Source organism: Nyctereutes procyonoides, unplaced genomic scaffold, assembly GCF_905146905.1.
Source record: "Nyctereutes procyonoides isolate TBG_1078 unplaced genomic scaffold, NYPRO_anot_genome, whole genome shotgun sequence".
NCBI lineage: Eukaryota > Metazoa > Chordata > Mammalia > Carnivora > Canidae > Nyctereutes > Nyctereutes procyonoides.
In genome coordinates, this window is record NW_026575146.1 from 24,749,238 (window position 1) to 24,769,134 (window position 19,897).

Sequence of the window (19,897 nt, forward strand, 5' to 3'; positions counted from 1 at the left end):
ACAACCAGATTTCCATAAATTCTCTAGAAACCAGCTGTGCCTGGATTCCCCATTGACAAAGCCTATTCTTGCCTTAGCAAGTGACCCTGTAACTTTTAGAAATAACTAACCAGTCTATTTTTACTATGGGCTCCCTAATTTATTTTTAATTTTTTTTAAGTGTCTGAAGAGTGACACAATGATGTCCCCGAAAAGCAGCCAATAGAATAGGTTAGTCATGATGTCTTCTACTATGCAAAGATGTCCTGGTTTTCTTCTTTTTCTTTGGCTGGTCAACTGCCTTCTTTGATGTCAGGTCAAGCCTGCTGCTTTTGATCACAAATCTTTGCCAACAATCTCCTACTTAATACTATTTTTGCTATTTGTTGACTACAAGTGGATTACACATAATCACTGGGTCTTGGGATTTTTTTTAACCCTCTTCACTAAGGAGAAGCTCTTTGTGTTTTGTTTTTTAAACTTTCAAGTTTTATGCTGATTACTAAAATCTGAACTCCAGTAATTATCTCCAGGTAAAATGAGGTATTACTAATAAATCTCCCCTATCCCATTTGTAAAAGTTTGGTTTTTCCTTTCAAGGAGATATTATTTAGTACTGAGATTATTCCTCAAAGGCAATAGGAGGGGCTCTGTTTTCAGAAAAGGTTTATAAATGAATGTATTTTTCATTTTAAATAGTCATTAAAACAAAATAGATTACTGAGGAAAAGCCTTCCTCTATGTTTTATTTTTCTAAATTATTATTAGAAGCCAAGCATCGGCTGTAGCATTAAACTGTCTTGAATTTTACTCCTAGCTTTGTGACAGTTATACCTACATGCAACTAGACAAATTACTCAACTTTTCTCCAAACTTCATTTAGTTCATTTTTTAAAATGGGGGTATAGTATTTATGCATTAGGATTTTTGTGAGATTAGTTAATATTAAATGAGAAAATGTATTTAATGCACCTTAACATGTTGTCTGGCATATACAAGAAAAAGCTTAGAGTAACTTCTATTGTTATTATCACATCAAATGTTTTCCTATTGTAGTATCAAGATAACAAAGAGGAAATGCAGAAGAAATAATGCAATCCAATCTCATGTGGGCTTAACACGCTGGTCAGTTGATGCATTACCCGTGAGTCTATTTACCAGCATCTACACTCCCTTTAAGAATTCAAATCATCTCCATGGCCTCTGGCACAACCTCTACCATCCACACTAACCCTCCTCCTTAATTTTTCTATTCTACACAGTTCCATTCTCAATTCCCTCACTGCAGAGAAAAACTGTTCCTCTTTTCCTAAAGTAATTCCCCATCTTGGCATCTGTTATCAACCTTTCCCTATTTATCTCAGGAATTTGCTCTATCACACACTCCTCTGACATCTTTAATATCTCTAATTATTCTTTCCAGAGTCCTTTGATGGGCTTATCCCACTCTCTTTTCTTCCCTGTTGGCAAAAATCACTTGAAAGCATCCATCCATCCATTTAATGTGCCAGGTACCATGGCTGGTGCTACACATGCTATAGTGACAAAACTGCTATGTCCCTACCATCCTGGAGCATACAGAGAAATATTAAAACATAATGATTATCAAAATCATGTTAAACACTGGAAAAACAAGAACAAAATGCTCTACACATATAAAGGAAGAGGATGGAGGAGAAAGATATTTAAGATGACACTTAACAAAATAAATAGGTAACGGAGTATTGGGAGAAGATAGTTAAGTATTTACCAAAGAAAAAAAAACTTTGTGTCAAGATTCTTGGGACCAAGAAACAAATTATGACCACTGTACCAACTATAAGCACTGTACCATGAAACAGCGTACTAAAAAGAAAAAAAAAAAGAAACAGCGTACTAAAGGGAGATTAGATTGACAGAGCCTACGGTTATAGAATTAGTCTTTCTGGCCATGGAAAGAATTTGATTCTTATTTTATTTTTTAAGATTTTATTTATTTATTCAAGGGGGTGGGGGCAGAGACACAGGCAGAGGGAGAAGCAGGCTCCATGCAGGGAGCCAGATGTGGGACTCGATCCCGGGACTCCAGGATCACGCCCTGGGCTGAAGGCGGCACTAAACTGCTGAGCCACCCAGGCTGCCCTGATTCTTATTTTATTTTTATTTTTATTTTTTAAAGATTTTATTTATTCATGAGAGACACACAGGGAGAGAGGCAGAGACACAGGCAGAGGGAGAAGCAAGCCCCCTACAGGGAGCCCGATGTGGGACTTGATCCCAGGACTCCAGGATCACGCCCTGAGCCAAAGGCAGGCACCAAACCACTGAGCCGCCCAGGCGTCCCTGATTCTTATTTTAAAGACAACACTGAGATGGCACTGTTGGGTAATGTAAGTGAAATAATTGGATATTCCTTTTAAAGTTCAGTCCTCCATACTCTGAAGAATGGGCTGGGTGGCCATGGAGCAACTGGAACTCTCACATATTGATAGTGGACGTGTTAAATGATACAAATACTAGAACTCAGATTTCTTTCTTCCGTCTCTCTCTCTTTGGCATTTCAAAGGTACATTTATTCCTATCACAAAGGAAACAGCACTTCTACAAGTGCACAGTGATGTTCCACATTCCCATCTAACAGCTTACTGAAATTTGCAGCCAGGGTTATGTTCTATCTGATGTGTACTCCAAGTAAAGCTGGTTAATGATGACCACAAGCAGGTGCAGGACTTGAAGCTTTCAAAGCTTTACTTCTTTAATCAGCACTCCTAATTTTATACACGATGAAGCCCATCAACCTCATTCCTACCCAAATCTCTTGGTGCATTTGGGTATAGTAAGGTTTCATGGGGATCTAAGCATTTTTAATAAGGCTCTGAAGCATCTCAGGACAACTGGCTCAGGGTAGCCCAACCCACACAGCCAACTCAGAAAGGTCACTAAGTGTGCAGAATTCAGTAGTTTCTTATAGAAGTTAAACATTTACCCTATGAAATATATAACTCAGAAATTCCACTCTTAGGAATTTATCCAGGAGAAATGAAAAATGTCTGCTGAAAGAATGCTCACAGCGGCCTTATTCATAATTTCCCCAAAATGCAAACAATTCAAATGTCCATTAACAAGACAGGAGGTGATCTATCTATATGATGAAATGCAACTCAGCAGTAGATAGGAATCCATGCAATGATATGAATAAATCTCAAAGATATTAAGTGAAAGACGACCAACACAAAAGAACATATACAGTTGACTCCATTTATATGAAGTCCAAGAAGATTCAAAACTAATCTATGGCGATAACAGTGTTTCAGAAAGAGGAAGAAGACTGGACTAGAAAGAAGCACAAGGGAACTTCTTAGGTGACTGAAGTGTTTTTTTTTTTTTTTAAGCAAACTCCATGCCCAACGTGGGGCTCAAACTCATGACCCTGAGATCAAGAGTCACATATTCTACCAAATGAGCCAGCCACATACCCCTGGTGATTGATATGTTTTGTGTCTCATTTTAGATAGCAGTTATACGACTATATACTATTAATAATACCAAACCGAACACCTAAGATTTATATATTTGACCATATATAAATTATGCTTTGATTTTTCAAAATATAGTAAAAAAAAATCCATGGAATTAACAATCACAAAAAGAAAGTTACTGGAGATAGAGGGAAAGCAGACAGGCAGGGCAAGACTGGATTCAGAGACACTAATGAAGAGGCTCTTATAAAATCTTTGCCAAGACATGATAATTTAGACTGGTCTGGTAGTGTTAGACAGATTCTTTTATATAATTAGGAGACAGGCTTAATCAGTGTTAGTAAGATTTCCAGCATGAATGACTGAATATACAGTAATGAACATTGAAGAAAATTTTGTTTTTAAGAAGAGGGCACGTGGTAGGCAAATTATGTTTTGGACATGAACAGTCTGAAATATTCTTAAGATACCCAAGTAGGAAGTGGCCACCCAGCCCATTCTTCAGATTTACCAACTACATTAAATATGTAGTTAATACATAAATTAATTTTATTAAGCACTGGACACCAAAAATAATTAAAAATGAGAAAACTTTAGATGAAATATAAAAATATATTTTAAAAATTGTATCCACTGAATCATCATAATTTTCTTTCTTTTTTTTTTTTAAGTAGGCTCCACGCCCAATGTGGAGCTCAAACTGATGACCCTGAGATCAAGAATTGCATGCTCTACCAACTGAGCCAGCCAGGCATCCCTGAATCATAATTTTCACACAATCTGTTAATTAACAAATCTCAGGTGAGAAAATATTTTAATCCCTCCCACATTTGTATAACCAATGATATTTCCTTAGTTCCCTCCAGATTATGGTATTGTATGAAGCCCCCAAAACACAGAAAAGAAACAAACAGGTACTTAGGTTACTTTTAAGTTAGCCAAGATAAAATACATTATATAGCTGAGATAAACCATTTAAAATTTTTGTCAGTTTTTGGAAGATCAAAATCTTAACTCACACATGTGTTTGTATGCGTATGTATATACAAACTGACACAAAAATGTCAATTGAATTGTCTATTAACAGTTCCAAACATGCCTGCAGAAACAATGGTGACTATTTCGAGATCACTTGAATGGAAGGGTTCAGTTAATAGAATAATAAGGTGGGTATATGAAGAGAAATCTAAAACCAGTTCTGCAACTAAGTTAGCAGCTTAAGGATTTATGCTTCTTCAATAAATTAAGGCTAGCTGGTAATCTACTTGATTTTTAATGATACTATAATGGAATGAAATGAAGGATGAAAATACTTTCATAAAGGCAGAAAGGTCATATAAATTACAGATATATTATGTACATATAGATACTTGGCTTTTCAGTACTTGTTCTGAATCAGGGGCTTCAGTTTAAATAACCTGAAGTCATGTGCTTATAAAAAAGTAAAAAACAAAAAACACCACCTTTATTTCACTTACCAATCCTTTACACCCAACAAAGAAAAGAACAATTATTTGTGTCACATCTCAGTTTAGGCAACTAACTCAAAAAAGATTTCACTACTAGTTAGAAAGATAAAATATACTGTGGTATTCTTAATCCCTAGATTTTTGTTGATAGCACAGGGTTTCTCAAAAGTCACTACAAAACTAATCATTTCAATATAAATGTGCAACCTGGTATAACACACACTTAAAATACAGTAGATAACAAATGATTTTATGTTGAAGGAATGTTATTGACTTAATTCAACTTTATTAAAAAATATCTACCTTTTCCTCCAGTTTCTTCTTCTCTTCACTAAATTGGCTTATTCTTTGCTTAAGAAACTGATTGAGCTGCAAAACCTCTTTCTCAGTAGATGCAAGCTTTTGCTCAAGTTCCTCTTGCTGGGAATGGGACACTGATTGATCAGAGAATGGAGTCTGGAGTGAACTGTTCTCATATTGTGGCTATCAGGAAGGAAAAAAGAGAGGTTAGTTTACTTATCTTGAAAAAATGGAAAGAAACGGGAAATAAGGTATAGTACGAGAGTATATCTAGGCTTTAGCAACAAACAGACCTTGGCATAAATCTCACCTCTACTTAGTTATATGCCATAATTAAATCAAATTAATTTGCTTACCAACGCCACGACTCAGTCTTCTTATCTATAGAACAGAAATAAGAAAGTACCTTGCAGTGTTTTTTTGTTTGTTTGTTTTTGTTTTTTGGAGAACACAGGTAAAATATGTAGAGTTTCTATCACATAAACAGAAGCTTAATAAAAGGCAAAAAGAAAGTGTAATTAGAGATATAAATAGAGACTAAAAAGTATAATTAAGAGAGATAAATAATACATTAAATAGAAGTGAAAGTTCTGGGGAAATAAAAAGAAAAAACTCTTTACAGGTGATAATTTCCAGCTAATATTAAACTTGCTAAGTATTAATACAGTGTTTCCCCTAACTAGAAAGTAAGGTCCATGAAAGCAGAAATTTTTACCCATCTTAGTTGCTCTTAGATCCTTATTTCATAGAATAATCACTGGCATAAAATAAGAGCTCAAAAAAAATAATTTGACTGAACAAATGTATTCCTGTTTCCATGAGTGAGGCTTTGTAAGGAATTTAGATGAGATCTTTCCCTTACCATTTCCCTTGCAGCATTACAACCAGGAAAAGGCAGACAGAAAATACAAATGTTTCCTCAAATAAATTAGAATGTGATAAGTGCTGTAAGAGATACCAATAAAGTAATGTGAAAGTAGAGAAACAGATAACTTTCCCACTTATTCAACAAATATTTACTAAGCACATGTTAGGAATTGTGTACTGGGATTCAACAATTTATAAAGCAAAGTCCCACCAGTTTAATGAAGTGTCACACAAAAAAAGACAATGGAAACTATCTAACTGCTAAGATAGTTGTACTGTAGTGCCTAAGGGAAGGGTTATAGAAGTGAACTTGAATTAGACCTTGAAGAATTCATACTTCACCAAAGGTGGAGATACAATTCAAAAATTATATAAATAGCACTTATCGTGTGCTGGGTATTTCAAAGATGACAGACTCTAGCACTGTCCTTTAAAAACTCAAATTCTATCAGAAGCATAAGGGAAATTCTCAGATCATTATATATAGGACACCATATAATATGGTAGCCAAAGAAAAGTCATCTTTAGTACAAAGTATGGAGAAGTTGGAGGATAAATGAAGCCACCACTGGGAGAATGAGGAAAAGGCTTTACTGGGGTCATGGCTTTTGAGATAGACTTTGAAAACAAGGAAGATTCTGGTAGGAATGGAGAAAGAAAGAAAAGTATTCCAGAAAGAACATTTTAAAAAGGTAGAATGGAATAAATGCAGAGAGTACCAATATCTGTTTAAAGTATGGAGTATAAAAGGGATGGATAGAAGGAAAAAAATGTAAAAATCTAAGTGGAACCATATAATAGAATCACAAGGTTCAGAGTTAAATCTTAATTCATAGGAAATGGGAACACTGTGATGGTTTCATAACAAGAAAGTAACATGATTTAAGAAGATTGTGAACTCTGTTTTGTAAATTTATACATTTCTGTATTCCCTATAGCCCCATGTGTAAGATTCTCAGTAAGTTTTGATTGAAGGGAAAAGAAAAAGGAGGACAAGCGAGTACTACAACAAATGTAAGCAGTGGACAGCAGGAATTAAAAGATACTGAGAATGGATATGAATTCTCTTTAAGAAATTAATCTAGGGCCTCCCGGGTAGCTCAGTTAAGGATCCAACTCTTGGTTTCAGCTCAGGTCATGATCTCATGGGTTGTGAGATGCAGCCTCCTGTCAGGCTCCATGCTCAGTGGGGAGTCGGCTTGAAGATTTTCTCTCTTTGCCCCTCCCCACAGTGGCACACATGTGCATGCTCTCTCTCTCTCTCAAATAAATAAATCTTGGAGCACCTGAGTGGTTCAGTCAGATAAGCATCTGCCTTCGGGTCACGTCATGATCCTAGAGTTCCAGGATGCATTGGGCCCTCTGCCCCTTACCCTACTCGTGCTCTAACAAATAAATAAATAAAACATTTAATAAATAAAAATAAATAAATCTTTAAAAAATTATTCTAACCTATTTAGCTGAACAAAAAGAGGAGCTGAGGAGCATAGGGAACAAAATGAAGGAAGTCTACATGTAGAATTGAGAGAATTTAGAGAAATTTTTTTTAAAAAAGAGACAAGAAATGTTAGATAACAAAGGTTTGAGATTTTGTCAAGTAACAGGAAGATCACATTCTGAGCTGAGGTTAAGGAGATCATATAGGAGAACAGATGTACTTAATTACAAGTAGAACCTATTGATATTAAGATGCTAGTTGAACACCCAAAAAGAGATGAACATCAGACAGAGAGGAAGATGGCCAAGCTAGACTAGGAAACTAAACAAAAACAAACAAACAAAAAAGGACTATACTATGTAATGAGCTCAGAAATTTCCACTCCATCTATCAATAACAAGTAAACAAGATGAACTGACAGATATTCTTAGATCTGTCAGAAGTAAGGTCACAGAATATAATGCTACCCCCAGAATTAGAGAAACAGGTGAATAGGGAAAGGCACACTTACCAGAGCAGAATCCTCCTCGCAACTAATGCTGAAGTAGGAAAATCAGAACTGAAATTGACGAACCACTGGAGGCTCAGAGTGGATAAGTCTGAAAGTCAAAAATTCTAAGGAGACCCAGTCATAGGGGACATCTGACCTGTTTGGTTTTACTTCCACGAGCTCTATCAGGTCCTCACAGTGAATATCAGGGAAAATCTCTTCAATGTTTCCAACCAAAAGAGGAGAAAAGGAACCATCTTGAAATACACCAGAACGCTATTTTCTTAACAAAACCTGCCTTCAGGAGAAACTATTTAACTAGAAACTAATCTACCCAGAAGGTTACCTAGAAGGGAGCTAACCTACCTAAAAGAAAACACTCAATTCCAGTTGCCTTGACCATCCTGCCCCACCTAAGGATGGGAAAGGAAAAAAACCCAGAAGCACCAGTGAACTTCACAGTCCAGGTGTACTAAAGGGCTCATTAAAATACTTAAGACCCGGAGGGGGAGGGGCAAGATGGCGGAAGAGCAGGGTCCCCAAATCGCCTGTCCCCACCAAATTACCTAGATAACCTTCAAACCATCCTGAAAATTTACGAATTCGGCCTGAGACGTAAAGAGAGACCAGCTGGAATGCTACAGTGAGAGGAGTCCGCGCTTCTATCAAGGTAGGAAGACGGGGAAAAAGAAATAAAGGAACAAAAGGCCTCCGAGGGGGAGGGGCCCCGCGAGGAGCCGGGCTGAGGCCGGGGCGAGTGTCCCCAGGACAGGAGAGCCCCGTCCCGGAGGAGCAGGAGCTGCACCAACCTTCCCGGGGGAAAGGGGCCCGCAGGGAGTTGGAGCAGGACCCAGGAGGGCGGGGATGCCCTCGGGCTCCCGGGGACACTAACAGACACCTGCGCCCCGGGAGAGTGCGCCGAGCTCCCTAAGGGCTGCAGCGCGCACGGCGGGACCGACCGGAGCAGCTTGGAGGGGCTCGGGAGCGGCTCCGCGGAGGGGGCTGCGGGGCGGGAGCGCGAATCCAACAGCGCAGGCCCCGGAGCACAGGGCGCCGGGACACAGCCCAGGATCCGGCCTCCCCCTGGGACAGGCAGAGGCCGGGAAGGCCCAGGACAGCAAGGACGCTCCTGCCCCGAGCTGAGCAGATCAGCGGCCCCGCCCCGGAGAGAACCAAGAGCCCCGAGCCCCGTAGTTCCTGCGGAGGCTGAATCCAGGCTTCCAGAGTTGCCATAGCAACTGCGGTTGTTCCTCCTGGGGCCTGACGGGGTAAACAACCCCCGCTGAGCCCGGCAGCAGGCAGGGGCAGAGCAGCTCCCCCAAGTGCTAACACCTGAAAATCAGCACAGCAGGCCCCTCCCCCAGAAGACCAGCTAGACGGACCAGTGATACTGCCCCGTGTTCCAATACAACTTGTTTTTGGCCACTCTGCACTGAGCAAAATGACTAGAAGGAAAACCTCACCTCAAAAGAAAGAATCAGAAACAGCCCTCTCTCCCACAACTTAAGACCCAATCATAGGACTAGAGAGTACTTCTCCTTCCTCTATACAAGACATATTAAAAGGTAAAATCATGGTCTGGAGAGATTGAACAAGCAGGAGAACCAGAGTTAGATATGACAGGAATGCCGGGATTATCAGACCAGAATTTTTTTTTTAAACTATGACTAATAAAGGACATTAATGCTAAGATAAACAGCCAACAAGAACAGACAGAGAATGTGACCACAGAAGTGGATATTCTTAGAAAGAAATAAAAAATTTTAGACACCAAAAATACTGGAAGAGAAATAAATGTCTTTAAGGGGTGGCTGGGTGGCTCAGTTGGTAGATCCCCTCCTCCCACTCATGTGTACTCTCACTCTTTCAAGTAAATAAATAAAAGAATGTCTTTGATAGGCTAATTAGTTGACTGGACACAGATAAGGAAACAATCTGAGCTTGAGGATATGATAAGAAACTTCTGAAACTAAAAGACAAAGAGAAAAGAAGACTAGAAAAAATAAAACAGAATATCCAAGAACTGTGAGATAACTACAAAAGGTGTAACACTACCAGAAGAAGAAATGAAAGCAGTATTTGAAATAATGACTGAGAATTTTCCCCAAACTGTCAGATACCACACGTCAAATCCAGGTATGATTTCACTCATACGTGGAACTTAGGAAACACAACAGATGAACATGTGGGAAGAAAAAAAAATAGAGAAGGAGAGAGGAGGCGGCAAACCCTAAGAGACCTTTAACAATAGAGAACAAACTGAGGGTTGATGGAGGGAGGTGGACGGCAGATGGGCTAGAGGGCACTTGTTACAATAAGCACTGGGTGTTATATATAAGTCATGCATCACTAAATTCTACTCCTGAAGCCAATATTACATTAGATGTTTAACTGGAATTTAAATAAAAGTCTGAAATAAGAAAAGGTAAGTGGAGTAATTATATTAATTTTAGGAAAACCAGACTTTAGAGCAAGGAAAGTTGTAAGGAATCAAAATGAGTATTACATGAAAGGGTCAATACTCCAAGAAGACTTAATATGTATGTGTCTGACAACAGAGCAGCAAAATATGTGAGGTAAAAAGTGAGAACTGAAAGGACAAATAAATCTATTAAAACAGCTGGAGACTCCACCAACCCTCTATCAGAAATGAACAGATCCATCAAGCAGAAAATTAGCAAGCACACAGCTGAACTCAAAAACATCCCCACTCAATTGATTGGATGTAATTGACATGTATAGACTACTTCAGATTACACATTCTTCTCAAGCTCACATAGAACATTCACCAAAACAGACCACATTTGGGGTGATAAAATATGCCTTAACAAATTGAAGAGAGATTGTACAACGTATGCTCCCTCAAACCAAAATGGAATTAAACTAGAAACCAACACAAAGGTAGCTAGCTATAAAATCCCAAAATGGAGATTAAACAACACATTACAAAATAATATATGGTTCAAAGAAGAAATCTCAAAAGAAATTTTAAAATATTTTGTACTAAATAGAAATGAAAATACAGATTATCTAAAATTTGTGGGATGCAGTGAAAGCAATGCTTAGAGGGAAATTTATACCACCAAGTGCATATATTAGAAAAAAAAAGAAAGATTTAAAATGAATTATCTAAGCTTCCACCTTAGGAGAAACTAGGATATATAAAAAGAATTATTCATAATGACCAACTAAAATTTATTCCCGCAATTCAGGCAGGTTTGATATTCAAAAATCAATTAATGCAATCCATCACATCAATAGGTTACTAAGGAAAAATCATATGATCACAAATAAATGCAGAAAATAATATGACAAAATTCAACAGTTATTCATGATAAAAACTCTGAACAAACTTGGAATAGAGGCAAACTTACTCAACTTAATAAAGAACATCTATAAAAATCCTACAGCTAACACCAGAATTAATGATAAAAAATGTGAGGTGTTCCCGCTAATATCAGGAACAAAGCAAGAATGTTCCCCTCCCACCACTGTACTAGAAGTCCTAGAGAATGCAATAACAAGAGAAGGAAATAAAATGTATGCCAGGAAGAAAGAAATGTATGCCATGATCACCTATATAGAAAATCCCTAAAACAGACCAAAACCAAAACAAAATCCCTCCCAAAGCCCTTCCTGAAACTAATAAGCAATTATAGCAAGATTTCAAGAGGCCCTCCAAAAAAATGAAGTATGTATAAATATAACAAAATATATACAAGATCTATATAAAGAAAGTTATATGACTCTTATCAAAGACATCAAAGAAGAACAAAATAAAGAGATATTCCATGTTCATAGATTGACTCAATAAGGTCAAGATGTTAGGTTCTTCCTAGCTTAATCTATAGATTCAATGCAATCTCAGGCAACATCCCAGCAAGTTATTTTGTGGATAGCAACAAACTGATTATCTAAAATTTCTATGGAAAAACAAAAGACCCAGGATAGCCAACATAATACTGAAGGACAAAACCAAAGATGGAGTACTGAACTACCTGACTTCAATATTCACAATAAAGCTATAGCAATCTAGAATGTGTGACACTGAGGAAAGCCCAGACAAACAGGTCAATGGAACAGAATAGAAAACCCAGAAACAAATCCAGATAAATACAGTCAACTGCTTTTTGACAAAGGAACAAAGGCAGTACAATGGGGTAAAGAAAGTCTTTTCAACAAATGATGCTGTAACAATGGGACATCCACAAGCAAGAAAATGGTTTTCCACTCTTCAAAATGGAAGAAAGACCTAAATGTAAAATACAAAACTATAAAACCCCTAGAAGATAACATATGAAAAAACCTAGATGACTTTGAAAATGGCAATGACTTTTAGATACACTACCAAAGACAATTCATAAAAGAAACGAACACGCTGGATTTCATTAAAAATTTCTGCTCTGCAAAAGGCGTTATAAGAAAATGAGAAGATAGGCCACCTATTGGTAGAAACTATTTGCAAAAGACACATCTGATAAAGGATTTGTATCCAAACTATACAAAAAAAAAAATCTCCTAAAACTCAAAAAATAACATAATTAAAAATGGGGAAAAGACCTCAACAGACAGACACCTCACTGAAGAAAAGTATACAGATGGCAAATAAATATATGAAAAGATGTTAAACATCAAATGTCTTCAGGGAATTGCAAATTAAAATGAGTCACCTACCCCCACACATCTGTCAGAATGGTCCAAATCCAAAACATATGATGGTGAGGACATGGAACAACAGAAACTTCCATTCATTGCAGGTGGGAATGTAATGTAATACGTTATTTTGAAAGACAGTTGCAGTTACTTAAAAACTAACATATTCTTACTATATGATCGAACAATTGTGCTCCTTGGTATTTACCCAAATGAACAGAAAGCATCCTACACAAAACACTTCACATGGAGGTTTATAGCAGCTTTTTTCATATTTGCCAAAACCTGAAAGTAACTAAAAACTTCCTTCAGCAGGTGAATGGATAATAAATAAACTGTGGTACATCCAGATCATGGAACATTATTCAGCCTTAAAAAGACAGAGCTATCAACATGTGAAAGGACATAGAGGAAATTTAAATGTGTATTAAAAAGTGAAAGAAGCCATCATAAAGGCCATATACCGTATGGTTCCACCTGTATCATATTCTGGAAGAGGAAGAACTCTGGAGCCAATAAAAAGACTGTTGCCAGGGGCTGAAGAACAGGAGGGAAAGAACAGGCACAGATTTTTAGGGTAGTGAAACTGTTCTGTACGATACTACAATAATGAATATAAGTCATTATACATTTGTCCAAACTCACAGAACTATAATACCAAGATTGAACCTCAATGTGAACTATGGCCTTTGAGTGATAATGATGTGTCCCTCTAAGTTCAACTGTAACAAAGATTCACTGATACAGGATACCAAGAGTGGAGAAGGCTCAGGTGTGCGGCGGCACAGGATATATGAGATTCTCTGTACATTCTGCTCAACTCTGCAGTGAACCTAAAACTACACTGAAATTTAAAATTAATTTTACAGATTAGTTAATATAGGTGTTTCTATGACAACAACATACACACATTTCTGGAAAACCAATCAAAAGTCAAGCATAAAAAATAGTAGGGCTTAAAAGGAAAAGTAAAAATCAGAATAGTCCACTCAAAGCCTACGCAACTTAAACCAGTAACTGAGGAGAAGAGTTGAGCGTTTTGGGCAGGCAGCCACAGGGAATATTAAACCACATGCACGGACACAGTCAAAATGCTGGAGGGTCTGGTGGGTGTTGAGATGATATAGATCGAACTCTGCAATGCAGGGCCTACCATTCAGGCGGCTAGGAGGCAACGCACTCTGTCATGAACTGAAACCACCAAGGAGGGAGTGCATTTCCCAAGGCAGAACAGTACTCTAACAATATTCTGAAAATGAAGCTTGAAGAGGCTTCTGCTGTCAAAGCAGTAGGTGAGCCTAGGCCTCTTCTGCAGCCTGCCAAAGATCCTAATTTAACTCTCACTATTCTAATTCCCCTTGCCTTGGAAGAACAAAACAAAAACCACATATAAACCAGTGAGACTTGAAAACTATACTGACATCATTCTATCTACCTCTTGTGTATGGGCAAATCTGTACTACAGAAATGTGTTTCATTGCAAGATAACCTGTAGAACTTTTAGGTGAAATTAAGCAGACAGAATGAGAAAGGTCTGAAGCCAGACTGCCTTAAGCCTTTAAATTGCTTTTTCAGCCTCTGAGTGTCCCCCAACGACTGATTCCCTGAAGCCTGTCTTCCCTTCCTGTCTATGACAATGCCACCCCCACCCACCCCTGCCATGCTCTTTCACAGGTTGTGCTCTTTTACTGCCTTCTAAAATACTGCTAGTCCCTGTCTTTACTTTCGGGTCCAATTTTCTTCACTCCCTGGAACACCTGATCATGCCCAAGCTTCAACAACCACCCAGGTGGGCTGACAAATCCTAAATCTCTAATCTCTCCCTTAGACCTACCTATGAATATCAGCCTCATTCTTCACCTCAGTCCCAATTTTACTATATGATATACAAGCTTAACTCATAATTTTTCTCCTCTAAACTAATTCCTGATGCAGTCATCTCTATCCTGGTCTCTGACAATATAAGCCAATCAATCTTGCCCATCTGAAAATAGGGAATCATTTCTCTAATCCATTAAAGTCATTAAATCAAGCCCATGCTTGGTCACACAGATGTTTAATATTCTTCCTCTTTTCCTGACCAACACTGATTTAAAATTCAGGTGTTCATTTAAGTTTCATACTACTAAGATAGCCTCCCGACTGTTTTCTGCCTCAATACCCACCTTAAATTTCTGTTATGCCACTGGGGTAACCAAAGTAGGACACTTTAGAGAAATATAGAGGGTGCTATTAATCATTATGGCTAGTACACAGGCATTAACTGAATTATAATCTAAAACTGGGATAAATGGGCTCTTTACTTTATGAGCCTTTGCTATTATTGACTCCTGCTTACCTCTTTAATCATATCTCTTACCACTACTCTTCTCTCATTTTGCACTTCATCCCAATGGAGTAATTTGTAGTTTTCCAAATGGATTACATCCTCTCTTGCCTTTGGACCTTTTCACATACAATATACTATGCCTCAAGCACTATTACTCCATGTCTTTTGGCTAAATTCTTTCACTTCATCAGGTCCTCAGATCAGATATCCCTTCCTATAGAAAGCTTGAGCCAACCTTGGTTCAAGGTTGATTTATGAGTTCTGAGTATGGATTCCCATAGCACTTTATATATATCTCATTTGGGCACCTCAAACTTGCTGCAACTGTCTCTTATTTATCTGTCTTCTTAAACAGATTGTATACTCTTTGAAGAAAAAAACCAACTTGACTCACATTTATATTACTGGCATCTACATGGTGTCTTATCCATAGTAAACATAAATAATTTTTAAAGAAATGGATAAACAGGTTTTTTACACAATCTCTGAGGGCTTCGAAATCCATCTAAAGAGAAACTATTCTTCACTCTTGTGACCCTAGCACTTACCGCATTAGATGTTTATGTTTTGTTGAATGACCTCATTTGTAAAGGTGGAACTCATTTATAAAATGCTCTTTAATATAAAAAAACTTGGTAGTAGAAAAAATAGCCAAAAGAAAAAAATAGAAAAAATGTATAAAAACAAAAAAATGGAAAGACAACAAGAAATGATGCATCAATGAAGCTTAATTAAAACAAATATCAATTGGTTGGTCTTTACAAAGTTCACACCTATATTAAAAGAAGGCATCTCTCTCTTCTTCAGTTTTTAACAAAAGGGAAAAGGTTTCTTTATATTCTGGTCCCCTAGCCCCACTCCTGAGAGGCCTGTTAACCACAGGTTGAAATTTTGGTATAAGGCATTGTAAATAACAAGTCTCTCTTCAATTTCAGTAATCGTACTACCAAAAAAAAAAATCTAAGAAGTGTGAATTTTAGGGTAAAGACTATTTCTCATTTTCTACCCATGAGATTTACTGATTTTTTTCAGGACATGTTGACTGTAAGGCTGTTCAAAGTTTTTAATAGGCAAATAGAGTTATTTTTCAAGAGTATGTTTTGCATCTATAAATTCATAAAAGAATGCTATTTTATTTCAAAAATTTACTTTAACTTTGAATATATAGAATATGAAAAGTATAATTTCCTTTTTGTTTAATGTGCTATGGAATTAGAATGAATGGGGCTATGGGCCCCAAATGTGCATATATAAAATGCTGTGTATAAAAAGTAACATTATTCATACATCCAATTCAAGAATTCCTTTGTTATTCTTCATAGGAATTGAAGAAACAACTCTAAAATTTGTGGGGAATAACAGAAGACCCCAAATAGCCAAAGAAATCCTGAGAAAAAAAGGGAAAAAAATCAAAGGGGAATCATGCTTCTGGATTTCCAACTATACTAAAAAGCCATGGTAATAAAAACAATACTAGCACAAAAAAAAAGACACATCAACCAATGAAATGGAGCAGAGAGCCCAGAATTACATCCTGGCATATACAGTCAACATATTTGACAGGGAAGCCAAGAATACCCAAAGAGGAAAGGAAGTCTCTTTGACAAATGTGCTGGGTTAACTGCAGAAACACATGCAGAACAATGAAACTGAATCCCTATCTCACACCACTCATAAAAATTAACTTGAAATGTATTTAAGACTTAAAAGATATAATGCCACAAAACTCCTAGAATGAAACATAGAGAGAAAATTCATCAATATTGGTCTCAGCAATGACTTGTTTTTTGGACGTGACACCAAAAGCACAAACAACAAAAGCAAAATATCAACAAATGGAAGTATATCCAACTCAAATACTTCTGCACAGAAGATCTGATAATTAACAAAATGAAAACCTATAGAATAAAAAAAATATTTCAGAGGGATGGCTGGGTGACACATAAGCATCTGCCTTCTGCTCAGGTCATGATCCCAGGAACCTGGGATGAAGCCCTGCATTGTGCTTCTAGCTCAGTAAGGAAATTTGCTTCTCCCTTTACTCCTCTCCCACTGCTTGTGATCTCTCACTCTTTCCAATAAATAAAATCTTAAAAAATTCAGGAAACCATATATCAAAAAAGGATTAATATCCAAAATATATAAAGGACTCAATAATTAGAAATAAACAATCCAATCAAAAAATGGGCAAATGAACTAAACAGGCATTTTTCCAAAGAGAACATCAAAATGGCCAACAGACATGGGAAAATGTTCCACATCATTAGTCAGAAAAATGCAAACCAAAACCACAATGAGCTACCCTGTCACACCAGTCAGAATAACTGTCATCAAGAAGACAAGAAATAACAGATGCTGGCAAGGATGTGGTGAAAAATGAACCCTTACACGCACTGGTGGGAATATAAAGTGGTCCAGCCACTATGGACCAATAAAATAGATCTATATTTATTCCAGCAATTCTATTTCTAGGTATATTCCCAAAGGAAATGCAAACAGGATTTTGACAATATGTATACCCTCCCACATCTATCACAGCATTATTCATAATAGATAGCTAAAAGACGGAAACAACCCGCAGGCCCATCAGTGGATAAAAAAGATAGGTATATATGCACAGTGGAATATTATCCAGCCATGAGAAAGGAAGATATCCTACCATTTGTGATGACATGAATGGACCTTAAGTACATTATGTTAAGCAATATAAGTCAGACAGAGAAAGAGAAGTACCACATGATATCACTTATATGTAAGGATCTAAAAAAAGTCAAACCTGTAAAAAGCAGGAAGTAAAACAGTGGTTACCAAAAGATGGAAGGTGGGGAGGTGGAGATTAGAGTGATAGTGTATAAGGGTACAAACTTGTAAGTAGTAGTAGTAAATAACCCATACACATTTAATGCACAGTATAATGAATATGGACAATAACATACTCTATAACTATCTAATGCAATAGCTACATTAACATATAATGTGTTAAAAGTAGCATGCTGTACACCTTAAATTTACACATTACATGTCAAATTTATTCAATTCAGAAAAGCACTATTCACACACCAAAAAATTTTTCATTTGTTAGTATTTTGTTATATCTCTTGTTTCTTTTAAACACTTGCCATTTTTCAGCTCTCTGTATCTATCTACTGAAAAGAAGTTCATCCCATATATTTATGATATCTATTTAATACTTAGGATTTTCCTTGTATTCCCTTTTATTAATTGGCCTTATCTTTTGAATTCTAATTTCTTGACAATATTTTAACTCCTCCACATAATTTAAAATTCTTCTAATATTTTCTACAGTCCCCTTTTCCATATCCCTCCAGCTATTTCTATATGTCCTTGTAGACTGACTTGGAGAGCCCTCTACTGGCCTAATTCTGTGTCAAAAAACATTTTCTTCAGCTTTCAAATACATATTAAGATACATACACTTTTGGTAATGTAATAATTGTATAATTCAAGCTAATCCTTTATTCAGAAAAAATCAGTTTAAATAGATAAACCGCATGGTTCTATAAAACTGTTATCAAAGCAAATTATATTACTTAAACATAGTACAGAAATACCACTTTTAAATAACTGTACACTATTGTACCATAGAGCCTTACTATCATGGAATAGAACAGATGAGACTACATTATAATGAGATATCCTGATGTATTACTGAGTAAAGTAAGCAAGCTGCAATCTCTGTTAAATGCTTCTGCCTCAAGTAAGTCTGAAAATTAGTTGAGTCTTCAATATTTCCTAAATTTAATATACCAATTCCTTCATATAAAAAGAAGTTTGGAAATACAATGGAGGGAAAAAATTCAAATTACAATGATTTTTTTTAATTCCAGAAATAAAAAAATTTCCATAAATAAAGTATATACCTCCATAAGTTATTAGTCCTCACTTTTGATTCCAATAAAATGCCAAGAGCTTTTAATGTTTTGGAAATAAACATTCAGCCAATATAAAGTCTATATAGAAAAACATATAAAGAAATTTTAAGAAAAATTCTTAAAAAGAATAATAACTGGGGGAAAGTCACCCTTCCAGCCATATAAATTTTGTTATAAGACCTCCTATACCCTATATGTCTGTGTTCCCATTAGCTGTACTCTCAGTGGCAAAAACAACCTCATTCACATTTCTATTTCTTGCACCTAGACATTGCCTTACCCATACTGAACAAAAATTTTGAAGGAATGAGTAAAAAACATGTTTACCTTTATGGTCTCTCCATTTATATAGTTTGAGATCCATGAAGGTAGGAATTATTATTCACCTTCACGACCTCATAATTTAACACAGTGGATGTTTATTAAGTAGTCTCTTAACTGGGTCCATTAGTGAAGATAGGACTTATTTATAAAACATTCATTAGGATTAGAGGAACTTCATGATAGAAAATAATGGATATAGGAAAAAAAAATAGAATTACACAAATAGAAAATATTATGACAAATTCAGAAAAGGAAAAAAAAGAATTACACAAATAGAAAATATTATGGCAAATTCAGAAAATGTATTTTCAAATCAAATTATAGACAAAAAGCTAATTTCTTTCATGTGTGAGGGCTTATAAAATCAATAAGCAAAAAACAAAAGTATCAATATGAAATGACATTTCACAAAAAAGAAATATGAATGGGACTTAAATATATAAAAAGAAATTCAACATCACTCAAAAGAAAAACATATTAAAACCATAGAAGAAAACAAGAAAGTTCTCAAATCAATAGCCTAAAATTGCAACCTAAGAGCTGGAAAGAGAATAAATAAAACCTAATTATCAGAAGGAATGAAATAATAAAGATTCAAACAGAGATAAATGAAATAGAGAATATAAAAACAATGGAGAAAATTAATAAAACCAAAATTTGGTTCTCTGAAAAAAAAACAAGATCAACAAAACTTTAC

At 36.3% G+C, this 19,897-nt stretch overlaps 1 protein-coding gene and 1 pseudogene across 4 annotated transcripts in view; both read right to left on the reverse strand.

Annotated features, from left to right (window-relative positions):
* Window positions 1–19,897, reverse strand: part of CEP85L (centrosomal protein 85 like) — a 176,919-nt gene that overhangs the window by 61,123 nt on the left and 95,899 nt on the right. For all 4 annotated transcript variants that reach the window (XR_008662582.1, XM_055311341.1, XM_055311340.1 and 1 more), the window contains exon 6: window positions 5,210–5,389. Coding sequence is in view for 3 of the 4 variants with exons in the window: in XM_055311341.1 (XP_055167316.1) it covers window positions 5,210–5,389 (180 nt within the window). In the remaining variant the exon portion in view is untranslated. The remainder of the gene's footprint in view (window positions 1–5,209; window positions 5,390–19,897) is intronic.
* LOC129500677 (ATP synthase subunit ATP5MJ, mitochondrial-like) lies at window positions 2,660–2,842 on the reverse strand (annotated as a pseudogene).